We start from the raw sequence: 18,539 nt of genomic DNA, 5'->3' as shown, positions 1-18,539 counted from the left end.
CGGTTGAATTTGAAAATCTGAATGGCCACCGGCGACCGGGCCTCGTCCTCGAGCGACACCGGGGCTCGCGAGCCCCGTTTTTTTTTTATGAAATTACGAAACGACGCTCGTCAGCTCGCAGCCCGCTCGGCCACAGGCTTTGACAGCTCGACGAGCCTGCACTCGATTGTTTCGGACTTGTAGAAATCCCACTTTTTTTTTATTATTTTTTTTATTTCATTTTTCCATCCGAGTGGAATTATGCGCGTTCGGGAGAGCGTTCGGAGTGCCTCGCGCACGGTGTGTTCCCGTTAATCTCTTTACGAGACAGATTTCGAACCAGCCTCCGCGATCCGTCTGGAGAGCCATTCGATTTCGACTTCTCGATCGAACAGCGCCGATACGAGGAAGATCGTCTCTTTTTACGATCGTCCGTGCTCTCGAGAATCGATCGCGAGACGATCGTAAACTCGCGAAACGAGCGAGAACGACGACCCTGTTCCGCGAAGAGAGACTCCGAGCTGAAGATCGCGGAGACAGAGACAATATTCGCGTAAGCAGCTCTTCAAAGTCGACTCTAAACGTAGAATGAACAATATTCGAGCCGTTAATGCACGCTACCTTCCTATGATTAAATCCGAGTCTCTGAACGAATAATACACGAGGGCAGATAGTAATCTTCACCGTAAGTAATCGAAAGTAATCTTCTCCGAGTGCAAGTTGCTCGGTTACTCGAAGACACACCGTCGTTTCTTGCTAATTTCTAGCGACACGATTCGTGAAATTTCTGGTGGAAAAGATTCCAAATAGAGCGTCGTTGCAACGTACTCGAGGCATCGGGACGTTTCACCGCGTCCTGTCCCGGAGAATAAGTAGCCAATTACCCCTAAAAGGGGGATGTTTCCTCGCGAAGGGCGTAGTATTTTTTATAAACGGTTTCTCCGCGTCGAAGAGCACCGATCGTTCCGAGTTGCCGTCTCGTCGTTGCACCGAGACCGTATTCCAGTCCCGATACGGGCGAACGGGGATGGTTCGTCAGGAAACAATCTAAATCGCGCCATTATCGGAGATCGTTACGGTGCGTATTCCCGCGGCGATTTCAATGCGAAAGCGCCGCGAGCTTATGAATTATGAATTTGCACGGGCGCACCGCGGCGAAGCCACTTTAACGACCCGCGGCGCACCCGCCATCCAAGATTAAACCGCCGCGAAAGTTGCGGGAACGGAAAAGTGGGAAACAACGGATCACCGAATAAGAAAGTGGTCCGTTAACTTCGATAGTTGAACAACTTCGTTGCCGCACGGGGGCCGGGAGTTTCTCCCTGGCGCGGTTCTACCCTCGCGCGGATGACTTCACGCCCGAGCTGAAAAGCTAAATTTAAATCCAACAATTTCGCGACGTCTTCACCGGGTGATAGCTTTAAAAATCAGAGGTAATCCCTATGAAAACGTTCAGTATCGAAACACTGTATAATCGTGGAAAATTTTCATTTCGCTATTCACCTACGTGGTGAACTCGACGATTTTCTCGGTCAGATCTCCGCGATCGACGTATCGAAACAGCCCGAAGAATCGTGCAATATTTTCTTTTCTCTCCCCGCTGCAGATGAAGTCAATGATTTTCCCGTCTCGCGTCGATCTTTCGCGATACGTTTAAACACGCGCTCGCTGCTCACCACGATCGCCGAATATCGTCCAACAGTCCCGCCGATTTTTCCCACAAAGAAATATAATATTTTCCCGTGGAATTCACGTAGATGCGGCGCGCAGTCTGCGCGATTCGTAGCAAAGCTACGGTGTAGAGGAACGACTCTCGGCGTGTGCGGCTGCCAGACTTTCTCGGTTCTACCGGCAATAAAACTCTCCGCGGAAATCGTTCGCCGCGAGGACGCGCGCGTTTGTTCCGGATCTCCGTATTTCATCCCCCTCGGTGGTATCGCCTCGTCGTGTTTCCCTTTCGCTCGATCGAGTGATCGTTTACGCGCGAGAACGCGTCTACGCGATGGAAACGGGGCCGAAGGGGCGGGAGGGGTGGAAGGTAGACGACGCCGGTACCTGTTGAAGGCTCCAGGTGTATTTCGCGGGTGAAGGATGCAGCTGCGGTGGTACCCGACCCACCCCTCGCCGGCAAGGGTAATTCAATACGCGCGGAAACGCTTCGATTTTTTTTTTCTCTTCTCTTTTTTTCTTTTTTTTCCTCATTCGCGACGCTCGTCCACGGGGAGGACGCGCCAGGGGACGGGGAACACGGGAAACGGAACGAAGTTCGAGCGCAACGATCGGATACATCGAGCGGAATGATATATTCGACGAGTTGTCGCGTATTGCGCGCGCGACAGGGTGCCTCGGTCCGACCATAGACGCGACGATTCCACTGCGACACTGCGTCTCTGCAACCAGACGCTTCGCGGCTAGGATACGTACCGAACTGTGCAATCGATAGCCCATTGGCTCGGTACGATACATTCAGAGAAGACTAACGAACGGGTAAATTAAGATTAGATTCTTTTCTCTAGTGTCTCGCGAGAGTACCGTAGATCGACAGGATTCGCGGAACGTAGTGGATTGTAAATTTTCAAGTTGTACGCAATGGCTAGACTCGAGAGGCTCGGGTCGAACAAGTACCGAAGCGTACTCTTGTCTACTTTGTTTCGTTCCTTTAATTTTGACTAAGTTTCTTAGGAATCGAGTGGAATATAAATCGTGAAATCGTGTACGAGAAAATGGAAAATTGTTGAACGTCGAGGATGTACAAACGCAGCGAAACCGTGCTCGCGTATATTTCTATTTTTCCTCTCGTCTACTCTTTATTAACTCCGTTGCAAAGGTTACGTTCAGCGGGTGTACGCTCGGTGCGCATTGTTTTCGTTCGGTATAAAAAAAAAAGAAAAAAGAAACAGTACGTGCACACCGCGATCTAAGTCATTGTACTCCGCTCGGCCTTTCGGTCTCGTTCTCGGTCGTCCTCGTCGCTCTCCGCGCTCTCCGCGCTCACAGCCGTGGCCCCGGGGCGCGATATGCATCATACGTGACACCGGATACGGCTGGAAACGCTAAACTGTCGTTTTCGTGTAACGCCGCTCGCGCGTGCAAACAGCAGCTCGAAATCAGAGAGAGAAGAATGTCTTTGGGACGAGCGAGCGTGTAATCGGAGATATAATTGAACGGGTTGCGCTCGCGTCTGACCACGCACCGGGACGTATCACTTGACCGCCCTTCTCGGTTTCGATCGAGGTCAAATACGCTTCGCGCGGCGAGTATCGATCGGCGAGTCGCAGTTGTGCGTTCGTTCGAGCGTTCAGTGGATTCTTGGCTCCGAGCAACCATCGTGGTGCCGGTGGTATTATTATTACCATTAACGCGGAATATAAACAGGCGACGCAAAACTCGATACGGATGCTCGCGACGAACGAACGCGTCCCCTATTTTTTTTTTTTTTTTTCTTTTTTTTTTTCTCTCTCCCCGCCGATGGAAACAGTAATATATTTATTTTACCGCGGCCGAGCCATTTTCGATAGAACATTTCCAACGAATCGAATTTCACGAATTGAGGTATTTAAATAATGCTCCGACGAGAGCCGAACCCCGAACGATTTCAACGACAAATCGTTCGGAATGGAATTAGTACATTTTATGCGTTCTTCGTTTTACGTTACACATCGAACAGCGAATTTCCGAGTGCGTCTCGTTCAATCGACGTTTTTCGAAAATCGAGAGAAAACTCACCGAACCGACGTCACTTTTTCCCTATTCCACGTTCGAGTAGGTACTCGTCTTCTACTCTCTCTCGATCTTTCGAATTCTCCTCGGGACCATCGCGGCACGAAAACGTTGGTAAATTTCCGCAGCTAGTCGGGATCGCGGAACCTCGCGACGCGTGAACACGCGGGAACGAGATTACCAGTCGACGAAACAACATTTTTCACCGCGTCAAAGCGGACCAGCTCGCTCGCGGGTTCCCCGGTCGAACACGGCGAGCCGTTGCGAAAAATTTCACCGCCGCTGACAGCGTACAATTAACTACGATTCGATTGGGCGGGAGCGCGGCGATTCGTAGCCTCGGAGATCTCGTTTCCGCTTCGGTTGCGCTCGGGAGGATATCTTCTTCTTTTCTCTCTTTCTTTCTTTTTCTTTTTTCTTTTTTGTTTTATTCACGCTCTCCTTAGAACTCGCGCGCTCTCTGTGCATCGCAGGTTCGTTTATGAATATGTAGAGGATCGCGCGATGGCGGTAGCGGAGGCGGTGGCGGTGTGGCGGTGGTCAGACACCGGAAAACTCCAGATAGCCGGGGCATGAATATGCTAAGCGCATCGCGGGAACGAGGGCTAAAGTAAATTTTTTTTTTCTCGCTGCATCGACCCCTCCCGCCACCACCGCCCCCTCCGCGCGCGTTCGTCCGAGGGGTGGACGAGGAAACCATCCGTCCTGCGGCGCGGGATGATTTCGCGGTAACGTACACCTCTTCTTTTTTTTTTTTTTTTTTCCTCCCCTCGCTCGCAATGTATCCCAGTCGCTTCGTATCTACCAGCCTCGCGAGACACTCCCTTGGCCGATTGCAGCGAAACAATTTTCGTTTCGCGAAACACCGGTGTCTGGTTACCAACGGGTCCGCCGGTTACTCTATTATTTATTTATCCGACCCTGTCTTTCCCCTACCGTCGTGGAAAAATTCTTCGTAACTTTCTCGTCGGTGAAATTCCCATCTCGTGGAAACTTATCCCATATCGCTGAGAGCCGCCAACTCGAGCGTCTAGGAAACCGACCGCGATCGAGAAATCACTTTAATTTACGCGGCAGTGTATTAACGATACACAGTGTTCCGTACCTAATTATTGAGGGAATGAATAAATTAAACTCGGTTAACGATTCAAGAGTCGTGCAAGAAACGCGATAAACTTGTCGAATAGCGTTCGTGGATTTTTCCATCGGTGACGATCTCGTGTGAAAAAAGAATTTCGTCTCGTTTTCGGTACGTTTCCGGTCGAGATCGTCCACGAGACGACGACAGGAAGAAGCTCGCTCGTCGCGACGCAAGAAGCTCAACGAGCCGAACGTGTATCGAGCGAGGCCGAATTCGCGTGACGCACGATCGTTTACGCGGCCGTGTAATCATCGTTCTGACCGAGGCGGGCATATTTTTCGCGACGTTTTCAACGAGAAGTGAATAATCAAAGACCAGAACGTCGACAACGTCAATTTCCGCGATCGGCGGCGCCTCGAATCGTTAACGAACGCGATGTTCGACGCGTTCGCGGTTGCTCCGTTCGGTGAGCGATTATTTACAAGGCCGCGAACCTTCGAGTCGCGTTCGACGAACGAGTGAAAAAGGAACGAGAGGAAAGAAAGGAAAAGTAAGAGAGAGAGAGACGAACGGTTGATAATAATATCGGTGTGGCGTGACGGTCGGCCGTAAAAACCGTCGCGCGGTGTTGTCGTCGTTGGTAATTGCACGTATTTTTTGCAATACGGAGAGCTCTTTCCAGCTCTGTCGTCCCCCGCCCGCTCGTGGGGCCAATCTGACGATCGATGTGCTAAAATCCGAGATAAAGCTCGAACTTTCCCGTCGCTCGTAATTTTCGGTTTTCATATCGAGGAACCGACACCCCCTTCGTGACGAGGCGCCGTAACGAAGGGAACCGGCCGCGATATTAACCATCCGATGTACGCCGATGGTTTCTCACCGAGAAACTGGGAAAAGAAGCTCGCGGTACTTGAACGAGCCAACGCCGTGAAATTATTTTCCATCTCGGCGCGATTGTTTCCTTCTCGATGAACCGAGCCCTCGATTCGACCCTCACGGTCGGGAATACACCCGCCACTTGTATACTTCTCACCTCTGGTGTTGATCACCGTTGTCTCGGTCGAGTTGCAGTGGACTGGTGTACAGGGTGTCTGGTAATTGGCGTTAGAATCGATACGCTCGTTGCACAGAAAAGTACATCGAGAACGTTGAAGACGAGTTTTGGAAAATTCGTCGGAAAATTCGCGTCCGTTTGATGTTTCCATTCGATGCAAGTAGAATTGGCCAGCAATGGACAGACGCGCCAGACGAGTACTCGGTAGGGATCGATCTTGGAGAAAATTGTTCTGGAAAACCATATTTTCGATTCGTATTCTCGCACGGAAGAGTTACATCCTTCCTTGTGGTATCAGGACACGGAGATTTTGCGAATTAACGAACGATCGATTTTGATAAATTCTTCAACGACACGATTCCACGCGAAACGGTCGTAGTCGCGAGGCTCGAGTCGTCGAAAGGTTGAAACGGTTGATCGCGCGTAATAGGTTTTCGCGCTCGGTTCGAGGCGTCCTTTATCGCGTTTCTTTATCGCGAGAAACAACGCGCGACGGATTGCGCGGGCGTGATCGATGGACGTCGATCTCGTCGAGACAGCGCGTTCGTCCGAGGCAAAAAGGAAAGAGGAGAGAAAAAAGGGAAAAAGAAAAAGGAAAAAAGCATAGATCATCGGGGAACTTCTCGACGGTCTTTAATCCTCGTGCGTGATTCGGGACTTTATCCCCCCGCCTCGGTAGACGGCAATCGTCGCGTCTTCGCCGTCGAGATTTATTGCTCCGTGGCTTCAGGCAGACGCGAGCAATTTACATTCCCGGGTATACGGCCTGTGCGCTCGGTTCCCGGCGTTTGAAGGTGTAGCCAATCGTCGGGACGTCTCTACCCCACCTCGACTAGTCTACTCGACGTCGAAATTACCAGGGATTACGGCAGCGGGCCAGTTGCCCCGCATGAAATACGAAAACCGATGGAAACGCTCCTCGGGACCGACAACGCGCCCTCCGATAACTTTCATTGTATCGGTTCATCAACTTATCGGAGCTAACGGACATCGAGTACCGCTGGAAGGGTACCGTGAGCCGCCGCCCGATAATGAAACTTTAAATTCGTTAATTCACCGACCTTGGCGCGTTCTCCTTGGCGAAAGAAGCAGCGGAAATTGCAGTTCGCGAGCACTCCGAGAATACACTCCATTCGTTGCTCCTTGGCGCGAACTCGTTACCGTTAACTCGCAATTTTAACTCCGGCTCGACTTTCTTGCGAGAAGAGGAATCTTAACGAGAACGCGTGCACCGGATCGCGAGATATCGCGCGCGATCTAGCAACCTCGATGAAAAAGACGAACGAGAGACGACAATGTGTCTCCGCGTTCGCTGTCTGCCCGTGGCAATAAAAACGACGCTCGCGGGAACATTTATCCGACGATGATGGTGGTACGCGTTTGGGTGGCTCGTCTGGCCGCTCGAAGACTACTACGACGACGACGAAGACGCGAGGAGTCAGGGTCAGGCCATCGAGCCGTCTTGATTATTTCGCGAGAGCCAGCGACGAAAAATTTCGCCGTAGAACGAGCGAGCGGAGTCTTAATGGACCCCCGGTACGCGCCATTATGCTCAAAGGATGAAAGGGTCCTTCAAAGGATCCTTGGCTCCACTTTCATTTGCATTCAGGATTGGAAAAGGTCTCTCTCTCTCTCTCTCTCTCTCTTTCTCTCTATCTTTCTCGGTGTTCGTTGGTCGTTCGTCGAGCTAGACGATGATATCCCAGACGTTGCCCGATGGTCCTTTCGTAATGAGAAATTGGGTCAGCGAAGTTAAGGGACGAAAATAAGAGCGAAACGACAACGACCGAGAGATTCCGAGAGAAAATAAACCACCTGGAGAGATAAAGGATTCCGTGTGGGCGGTAGGTGAGTTTTCGTCGGGGACGGAGCGGCATCGAAATTAGTTTACCTTTTGGAAAAGCAATTTCTTTCTCTTTCTTAGCTCGCGACGTCTTCCGCTTCCTGTATACCGGACGCGGAGGGCGATTCTTCGGTCGCGAGTCCTGCGGAGAGATTGCCACGGAAACGAAAATAATAAAAGAGCTACGCACGATCGAAGAGCAATATCTGGCAACGTTCCGGGTAATAACGGCCCCCGATTGTTCCCGCTTGACCCGTGGTACCTCGGAGGAGGTTGTGTTTTCTGCGAGCGCACGGGGGGCGTGAGGAGGGTGGGGATTCCGTATTCCGGAACCATTTATTTTTACGATCGACGAATGAAAAGTCGACGCGACTCCGCTCGCTCGGAAGAATTCCGTAATAATCGTTCGGCCGGACGATACGCGTTTCACCGGGGGGATGATTTTTCCTGGAGATATTAGAGTTCGTAGCCACGTTTGGGAAAAAAAAAAAAGAAAAAAAAACTAGAAGCTCCGGAGGTGTCTTCGTCGTCGCAAGGACGAACGTCGGTACGTCACAAGGGGGCGCAATTTCCACGAAAAGGTTTGTTTAGAAATTGGAGAGATCCTCGGTAGGAAATCCGCGCGGCGACGTTTTCCCGCGTTGGGTTAATCCGCATAAATCAGAGAAACGGTTCAAGTTTTTCCGATTCGCCTGGAGGCGTTCGGCGAGAACAGAGACACACGGGAGAGAACGCGGGAATTGATGACGCTCGTAACTCGCGGCCCCGTCAAGCTGCTCTCCTCGTGTTTGGACTGCCATAATCCGACGGCTTAACGTCCGAAGGACAGAAACGGGCGTTTATCTCGCGCCCGAAGTCGGGATTAGCGTCGAAGAACGGTTTTTTATACGCGAGTTGCGTCGCGCGTCGCGAGATTCCCGGAGGGTTAATCGACGCGGAACGAACGCCTCGTCGGGACGCTCGACCGTGTAAATATACACGAGTACCGTACCACGGGCTCCCTACGAACTCCGAGGGAGAAGAATTTTTGGAAAAATAGCGACCAAGAGAAATTTCCACCGGTTCGAAAATCACCACCGTCGTAGACCCGGCCGAAGGATCGAAGCTTCGAAAAATACGCGAATATTCAGCCACCGTGAACGAAAAAGATTAGTTTTCCCCCGGAGAGATCCGCGAAAGAATTTTTTCCCACTGTTTGCAAAGTCACCGCCGTGATGCGACGCTCGGAAAATCTCTCGATGCAATTAAATCGAAGGGAAATTCGTCGACAAGTTTGCGTCTCGGTTTCGAAGCAAAGGACTCGGTCGATCGGTTGGGGAGGGGGTAGGGGTTCGGTTGAGCAGGTAGAAGTCCGTAACCGAGCATTTCGAGTTGTTCCTTTCCGCGGGTAGCGTCGAGACTCGCGATATTAAGCGTATAACGTGTACCCGCGCCATTATACAGCCATTACTACGTCACGCCGTTGTGTATAAGCGAGCGTCGCTGCTCGGCCCCGCGGAGAGAGTAGCGTGTAGCACGCTTCTGCCGTGCCGCCTATCGCTACTTGACTGACAACCCTAAACGCCCCCCGTACACCCTCCGCGTCCCTCGCGACTGGCTTCTACCACCGAGACGACTGCGGAAGTGTTGCGTTACGTGTACAGTTGGAGTTAGCGAGTGTGTGTACGCGAGAGTGAGTTAGCGAGTGCGTGCCTCAGAGAGAGAGGGGTTCGTTGCCGCGACGTCGTAGCCTCCTACTAAATCGTGACATTCCACGCTGTCCCGCGAGATAAGCGACATACCGAAGCCGAGCGGAAACGCCGTCGCGGATGTTTCGACTCGCGTGAGTACGCGCTGAAACATTTTTAATTGAGAGTCTACGAGGAATTCCATTGTACCCTTCTTCTTCTCCTCCTACTCCTCCTTCTCCTCCTCCTGGGGAACGAGGAGGGTGACGAGAAGGTGGATGAACGAGGTGCGAAACGTGTAGGGTTGATTTTACGCGGGAACAAAGGACGTTGCTATTTTCCCCTACCGTTACCGGTAATCGGGCTGTCCAACAGGCGAGAGTAAAGAGAACGCGAACACCCGATCGGAGATACCGCGTAAAGGTCAGAACACGGGACACCTTCGACGAGTGAACAACTCGCGGACACGTGGTGAGCGAAATTACGTGCGAGTTGTGTCTACGGAGTAACTCGTGCACGGTGAAATTCCATGGAAAAAACTTGTCGAAGGTCTACCCAGAACTCCGAACGCGCGTTTAATTTATCAGAGGTCAACGACAACAGTGCCCGAAAGTGCGTATGAACGATTCACGAATCGTAAACAACGAAGTCGACGCGATTGCCGACCTTCTCGAATACCCAAACAGAAACAGTCCTCTAGACGCGCGTAGTATAGCTCCCAACTGGCAACAGTCGACGAACCAAGCTGTACGAGAAACTTTCACCCGTTTTCGACGCGAAAGGTGAGTTCCCTCCTTCGTAATAACCGTTCGATACCTTAGAACGCGAACAGAGTTTATACAACGGATTGAGAAAGAATCTTTGAAATGCACAAATATTGTACAACCGACCGATACGGCACTTGTGTGCTTACACTCGGGGTAACGTTGTTTCGATAACGAATTCAAAGACGCTGTAGGAAATTCTCAGTCTTTCGTCTCGATGCTACTCGCACTTGCCATGTATCGCGAGTTTAAATTTCTCTCTCTCTCTCTTGAAGAGACATTTTCAAATCTCTCTGAAAAAAAAGCACGAAAGAGAAAAATCCTTCTTGCTCTCGACACGAAGCGCGAGACTACCCCCTTAATTCGATCCCCATCGCGTCGGGGTACTTTGAAGAAATTCAGAACCGCGTAACAAACCCCGAGGACCGTCTACCTCGGGATTACGGAGTTTTCACGAAGCCACGAAGGTCTCCATCGACGACGAAGATCCTCTCGGTCGGGAGAATTGCGTTCTCCTCTCTCGTCTGGCCGAAAATCAGATTTGTCGGGCGCGCCCCTCGCGGGAAAGGGGGTGACCGCCCCTGACCCATTTCGCGACGCAAATTTCGTCGGAATAGCCCGGAGGTTTCCACGGTAGGAATTCCAAAGCTCGTCGACTTTCACCCCTGCGCGACGTACGCCCCCGGGGGCCGAGTATTTAGTGGAGGTGATCCCGAAAATTTCGGGTACCCGAGCCTAGGGTCGTATTGAGCGTGACTCGAGTCGGGTCCCGAACTTGCGATAGGGTACTCGAAATTTTCAGGTAAATCCAAGTCGAGTCAAGTAGTGTTCAAGTTGAGTCGGTAACCCTAAAATCTGTCGTAGTATCGTAATTTTAGGATAGGTTTAGGTAAAAGTAGCTTTAAGAGAACGTAGTATTAAGAATCGTGCATGGAAGAGAGCGATAAAAGAGAAAGTAAAAGATGGTTAACTAGTGTACGTAGTTGGCAAAATTTAGCGAGCGTATAGAGTTATATTCTAGTCACCTTGTTTACTGTCGTCCAGCTATCGTCTATTTGGGTATTCGAGTATATAGATTTTCGAGTATGAAAAAACTTTCAGAACTCTGCCCGAAATGTCGGATACCCGTCCACCCTTAGTATTTAGATACACCTAACCGTGGAATAGATAACCGGGCTTCCCCCGGGTCGGTTGGGTTGCAGAGGGGCTCGGGGGTTCACTCGAGGCGGGCAAAACGTATAAATTCCGCGTCGTCGAATCAAAGGGCCGTAGTATCTCGTCGGAACTCGCGGTATCAAAGGCTCCATCTACGTGGCGTTCGGGACCCCATAATAACGGGTTTAACGTTCGACTGTAAGTCGATCCAACAACTTGGATGTGGGTTAAAGTTTCTAATTCCGAGGCCGCTAAATCAGAAACTTCCAGCCGCCCCCGTCGACACCCGGGGGCCTCGACTGCTGCCGGGATATTTAGTCTAATTATTATTGAACTGTAACTGCGCACTCGGGTCACGAGCTTCCCCGGAACTATCGCCGGGTTCCCGTCTCTTCTCGCGGATTCACGTTCGCGCGAATTCGCGCGCGATTACTCGCCGCAAAGGGTAGAAGGGAGACTGCTGTCAGACACCGAGTTTAACGAAACTTTGCGCGAACGCTCCTCGCTTCGAGCTCTATCGTCGTAGTACTTTGTGCTTCCGTTCCTCGGCTTTAACGTTGGTTCCTTGGGCATTTCGGGTTGTTTTTCTTTAACAAAGGTTATAGCGATGGATAACCGTTGGTACAAAATACGAGTTTCGTTGGAGATGTATTCGAAGAACGAGTTCGAACACTTCAGGGTCGAACCGTCCCTTGTGCAGAACCGAGTGGCTTTATCCGCGATGATTCGCTCTCGCCCCGAAATAAACGCTTTTCGCGAACGTTTTCAACGGTTGTTCGATGCACGATAAATTTTCATTCGAAATAAAATAACCGCCCTGTGTATCGGTCGACACTGTTTTTTTTTTTTTATTAATAAGCATTCGTTGGTCGGGACCGAACCGAATTTTACTCCGCTTTGACTCGTACAGAAGCGTCGAGCGATTCCCACGGGTCGATGAAAAATCCAAAGGACGGTGGGATTTGCATAAACGCGGCGGGCCTTTATGGCGAGTCCCGTGCAGCGGAAAAAAACTGCAGCCGGGAATTTGATTACCGCCGGGGAAAATCGTTACTCGTTGGAAATCGATCGCGTCCGCGGCAACCTGCCGATTAACGGACCGCCTCTTTTTAAACAATACCGTGACGCGAAAGTGGCCGGTGCAAGAACAACGCGGCGCATTGAAACCCGTTCCCTCGGACTTATCGAAACGAATCGACGAACCGAGTCGAGAAGGTGATTATTTCCATCGACGCGAAGGTAAATTGCACGCTGCGAGTTGTCGATTTTAAGAATCGTTCGACAGACGTATCGAAGGAGAAATACATCGTAATCTCGTACTCGTCGCGATCGGAACGGTGTGAAATTATTGCTGGAAAAATCGTCAGTGGTACACCCTCCCTGTTTGCGATACGCGTAGGTAATTGCCCGGAAGTTTCTTATCGGTCTCGTCGAACGAAAACGTCGCGTAAGACAGAGGGTGGTCCGATCGACTTTGGGACCGCCTCGGGCTGTACCCCGATGACGTTACTACCGTTTTAACGAAGGGGTTGCCGCGAAGGAATCACATTTTGGCTCCCCCGCTCTGGGCCAGACGTCGATTATTTAGATTATCCGCCGATCGTTGGAGTAATCTTCGCGCAAAGAGACCACCGAGGTCGTGGTCCCGCAATCGCTTTGACGACGCTCGTCGTCGAAGTTGAATCCCCCGCGGGCTGTTTCGTCTCTTATAACGGAATCGCGCGCCGCGGCAGACTGCAAAGTCTCTTTCTCTCTCTTTCTCTCTCTCGATTTCTCTCTCTCTCGATCTCTGTCGCTCGTCGCGGAATAAAGGGACGCGGTTCGATTAATTCTGGTTATTTGGCGTCGAGCCGATCGGCTGGAACGGATCCGCGTTTGTTTGCTTCTCGGCTGCTTGATCGCGAATATCGTGCCGCGGTATACTACCCGAGACACGAGGCGTCAAACGTTTCATTAATTGCGCCAATGCGCTGGGAATTGGGGAAACGCGTGCATTATTGCGCGCGACATTGACGCTCTTTCGTTAAAGTCGTTTACAGAAGCGACGCTAAACGACGATTGTAACGCGACGAAAATACGCTCGCGGACAACGTTCCGTTTTCGTCGGTATCTTTCTCGTTACGAATTTTTATGATCTCGCAAAAGTGTTTGCCCTTTCTGTTGCAATTGCAAGTGCACGTTTCCTTTGTGCATCGAGAAGAAAGTGTCGTTCGTGAAAATTCGTTCGACGAACCCCTTTCGAATGGTATCTACGTTCGTTCGATGGTGAATCGATGCAGGGATAATTTCGAAGAAATATTTTCCATGCTCGTTGGTTGAGAATTGTTGCTCCGATGCAACGGCAGATTCCCTGCTTCGAAGCTCGCGAGGTTCTCGGCGCGTTATTGCGCAGTTTCGGCCGAAAGCACGCACGAGACGCGTTACCGAGCGTTGTTCCAGCACAAGGGTTTAATAGACTTTGTTCTCCGTACCGTATCCGATGTTCGTGCCTTAGAGGTTCGGGTGCCACGTATTACGTCGCGGCGTAATACAAATTTCTGAATGAGAAAATTCCTACTGTGGCCGGTGCGCGGGTACGATCGTCTTCGTTCCCAGCGTAGAATTACGCCGCTATCTACCAGGAGGAATTATCGCCCCGGAGACCTTTCATAATTTTCCCGCTTATCCACCGTGGCGTTGTTCGTGCCCGATGCAGCGCCGTAACGGTGGTCGCTAACGCGTTTCTTTGTCGCGTTGTCTCGACGAGGGTCCCGCTCGAGAACGAACGAACGCGAATTTATATCGAGGTAGGCGAGAGTTCGTCGAACGAGAGCTCGCGTTCCTGAACGATCGTAAATCGGCGTGTAATGCCCGCTGGCGCCATAAAACATTTCTACGCTTTAACGTCCGTCCGGAAAACGACAGCAAAGTCCGTGTTCGTGGCGCGGTGGGGCTCATTCCCGCGTGAACGTTGAGAAATTAACGGCTAGCTTCCGGTTCGGGGCCCGTTTCCGGTGTCACCGACGGACCAACGCCTCCGGACGCGGAACGGAACCCTCCGCGATGAAATACCAGCGACAATGACGTCTTTATTGCGCGCCGAGTGCAGAGAAGAAATTACGGAGAAAATTAGGAGTCGAGGGGTGACGTAGAGGATCGTTCGCGAGGTTCACGCTGGTGTTTGAGTATTTGGACCGAGGATGCATCGAGTGCACGGTGTTTTACGAACGATGGGAGGAAACGTCGCGCGGAGAAATTGTAGAAAAAATTCGGAGGATGGAGAACGAAGGTGACTCGATATTCTGTCAACTGTGCAAAGTAACAACGCGTGGGAATTAAAAAAAAAAAAAAAAAATAGAGGACGATAGAGAGACGAACGTTCACGAATTAATTGCTCGCGTGTGACTTCTGGAGAAATGGGTGTACGAAGGTTGACAGTTCTGCAGCTGCGTGTACCAAGGACGTATCGAAATCCAAAGTGTTTCGGTATTTCGCAAACGATACAGATTGTGCGCGCGACAAAGGACGGACGCGGAAACTACGAGGCAACCATGCGGACGTGGCTCCTCGTCAGTCTCGATTCGAGAGATTTCGAAGAGGGTAATATTTTCCCCGTATACTTTCCTCGTTCATCGTCCCGTGAAAAATTGGGCGTCTTCGATTTTCTTACCGCGCTCGCGATCGAGGTGGATAAAGGCTCGTCGGAGCGGAAAAGGAAACGCGACTGCGAAATTTAGAGCGCCCCGTCGAATAGGCGCAAGCTGCTAGCATGCCTACGAAGAACCTGGAAAGGTCATTACGAACGAGATCGGAGATTAGGGGGGAGTAAATCACGGAGGTAAATGAGTGTGCCAGCGGAGAGGACTTCCTATAAATTTAGAGCCACGTTCGACCACCGAGAGAGGGGAGATATGATTCTGTTCGCGAGCGCTAATGCGAGAAATCATAAAGCGACTGGCGACGCTTTGCTCGAGCGTGCACGGTGGACGTTGCGCTGGAAATTTAGTAACCGGTGGATAAAATTCTCCGGTCACGAAAATGCAAGAGTTTCTCCGGTATTCGGTTCCAAGAGGCCGTGGCGTTAACCAATTAACTCGATCCGCGCGGGTATTTCTCGCGAGGAGGATGCATAAATCGACCAGCGAAGTACGCGCGCGGAACTTCGATATCGTCCAAGTTGCACGATCGATGAACCGAAGTTTTATCGCCGAGAGTCGTTCGTGCCTAACAAAGAGAAGATCCGCGTCTTTGTTACGCTTAATGGTAAATAGGAATATATCCTTTGATTTTCGTATCAACTTCCGGGTTTCGTTCTTCGGTACAAGTGTGCGTTCTTGTACGCTTCTCGATGAGGTCGTCGAGCTGCGTCTCGAAAATTATCCAGTATCCGGATCCGATACCGCGTCAAAGCGGTTGGAAATCGGAGACTGTAGGATACACTCTTCGAGCGAGACGCTCTCCCGATAGGGAAAACAACCTTGCGCGTACCGAATAACCGAAAACGAAAGGAAACGTAACGGGTTGCCGGGGTCCGGATGAAACGAGAGAAGAAAGGTGGGTGGATCGATACGGGCGAGTTTTCTCAATAAGACTGGAAAGGAGGTATTTTATTTCCGGTCGCTCGATCGCTGGCACTCGGTCTTTTCACGGTGAACCGCTCAACGTACCGAGACGCGTTCCGGTGAAGAAAGGTGTATCTGGACGGGGCTTGGTAAAAAGCGAAGCGTCTCTTTTTCGCAGGCCGCGCGGCCCCCGGTTCGCGACGGGGCCGTTCCGTATGCAAAAGATAGAACGTGCCCCGCAATCTGAACGAAATCTCGAAACGCAATTTCCTGGACAGCCGGGCCGAACGGACGCCGTGACGCGACTCGACTCGACTCGACTCGACGCGTTCCCGGTACACCGCACCGACTGGAACATCGATCTCACCGTGAAACGAATGCAGTTTTAACGACGCGTCGATGCGTCGTTCGGTTCTCTCCTCCACCCGCGGTGCGTTGTTGTTTCTCTTCCCGTTTCGCGCTGGAAATTCGATTCGAGTTGCTGGCCCGCGATCCGTCGGGAGAACGGGGCAGACGTCGAGCAGAAACGTTGATAAATAGTCAGGACACCGAGGTATTTTTCTCCCGGCGACAAACGAGATATTTTATGACACCGCGACACGGTACGTCCCACCGGGCGAGACGACTCGTTCGCGCTTTGATTCTTTCGCGTTCGGTGAACTTTTCCAGTCGGTGGGACGCGCCGCGCAACGGATCGCCCTTTGGAAATTTTTCGTCTATCCTAGGATAGGGTAAAACTGTATCGAAAGGCACGGTAGGATGGATTTTGGTCCGTAACAAACGTCCAAAATCGTTTCGAATCGAGAAAGTTTCGCAAAGTTTCGAATCTGTATAATTGTGCAAATAGATCGATGAATTACGCTTCGATCTATCACTGTGTACTGCAGAGTAGCCTGTAGTTTGCGATAGAAACAAGATGAAAGAAACGTAACGCTTTGTGTATTTGTTTGGAACGAGAGTAGTTTGTTGCGTCTCGATCGGTTGGATATTCGAGAGGCTGTACGTTTCCGAGTGTTGGCAGATGCGTGTGCTCGCATCGACCTAAGGGTTTCGTAGGAATCGAATAAAATATAGAAAGTTCCGCGAATAATACGTTCGAGTAAAATATCACTCAGTCGAGACCGAACGGTCCGGATGTATAGTCGCAACCATTTTCCGCCTGGATTCGATTAATGGCGTTTACACCATTATCGAGGAGACACGATACGTGGCACTCGGTCCCAAGTTTATTAATTCCCATCGAGCGATAAGTTTCCGTTTGCATTCGCCGCGAGGATCGTCGACGACGGTTCGTTGAACCGGATCGGTTAACGCGGCTCGTCGTTATTTCAGACCCCGCCGTCCATTTTCCGGCTGAAACCGTCCGGATAATTCTGATGAGGCCATTGTTCGACCGGGAGAAGGTTACATTCGTTACGTAACGCGAGGCTATTCCAGCCGATTCGACGTACGTCCATATCGATCTATTTTCCACGGTCTATAATCAAGCCTCGCGATATATTCTCGGTTTCGAAAGCCTGGGCTGGACAGAGACGTATCGGTTAAAGCGTCTGGAGCTTCTCCTTCTCTGTAACTAACCAACGTTTAATTTTTAATTTCCAGGTGAAAGTCATGTTGAAAGTGTCTCCGGGGGAAGGTGGGAGCTTCTTCAACGCCGACAAGAGGAAGAAGCAGGTGACCTTGGTCGACCCTACGTCTGGCCAGTCCTCCTCCGCGGAAGATCGAAGACCAACGGTGGCTGCGCCGAAAATGTTTGCCTTCGACGCGATATTTACCGAGGAAGACTCCCAGGTAAGCGTTAGAAATTCACCGTATCCTCTCGAAAGAGGGGGTGGAATAAAGCTACCCCCGGTAATTCGTGAACGTCGATTCCCATCGTCCGCCCTTAGTTCCTCGGGAGGGGGGCAAAATTCACTCTCTCGTTTCAGCGGCCCTTTTTTTCCTCTCTCCGCCTACCCGAGTGCTCTCTTTGTCTCTAGCGCGCGTAGAATCGCGTTTCCACCGTTCGGTGTCTCGGAGAATCCTTCGATGTCGGTGCCAGGTAGATAAATAAGGAAAAAGAGGAATTCCAGTGGAAGTTAAAGAGCATCGAGGGCGGAAAAGTCGGAACGTTGAAACGTCTAAGTACGTGCTCCGACGTCGACTTATGTTCATCCTGAAGACTCAGGAGACGTCCCTGCCGGGCGCATAACTAAACTAATTTCCCGACCTCTAAACTCCACCTCCCGGCAGGAAAATCCGACCCACCCGTTTCACCCTCTGGCGAACGTTGCTTCTTGGCTCGCGACTTCTCGCCGAGGAGGAATCGAATCGAACGTCGCCGTGATTATTTTCGAGTTTACGTATTCGAGTCGCTTCCTAGCGAGGATTCGCAAAATTCTGCTCCCGATCGTTAACCTCGTGTCGTTTAAAAATAGGAACCGTAAAATGGAACGTACCGGGATCGAGAGACGTACGAAATTGAAGCGGTCGACGTACCGTTTCGAGTAACAGGTGTTTTCGAATCGATTTCGACTCGTCGAGATCCTCGAAGACCGCAAACGGAACGTCGAACGAGACCACCTTCGGGAACAGTTTCGGGCTCGCGTTTTAAGCATTCATATATGTCGCTTGAATAATGCATATCCCCGTCGCGCGTATCGCATAATACGGGCGTTGTTAAATTAAACGAAAGTACACCTCGCGACAAGCCGAAGATCGAAACCTCGAGCATTGCGAGAGAGAAATGGCGTTCC

The 18,539-nt window shown here is 51.1% G+C and overlaps 1 protein-coding gene across 1 annotated transcript in view; it reads left to right on the top strand.

The window, feature by feature from the left end:
- LOC143150368 (uncharacterized) overlaps nucleotides 1-18,539 on the top strand; it is a 311,591-nt gene that overhangs the window by 250,467 nt on the left and 42,585 nt on the right. The window contains exon 7 of the mRNA XM_076318592.1: nucleotides 17,407-17,595. Within this exon, the coding sequence (XP_076174707.1) occupies nucleotides 17,407-17,595 (189 nt within the window). The remainder of the gene's footprint in view (nucleotides 1-17,406; nucleotides 17,596-18,539) is intronic.

The sequence above is a fragment of the Ptiloglossa arizonensis genome, chromosome 8 (assembly GCF_051014685.1).
Source record: "Ptiloglossa arizonensis isolate GNS036 chromosome 8, iyPtiAriz1_principal, whole genome shotgun sequence".
Taxonomy (NCBI): Eukaryota; Metazoa; Arthropoda; class Insecta; order Hymenoptera; family Colletidae; genus Ptiloglossa; species Ptiloglossa arizonensis.
Note: the sequence above shows the minus strand (reverse complement) of the source record. Positions and strands in the feature narration are given on the sequence as shown.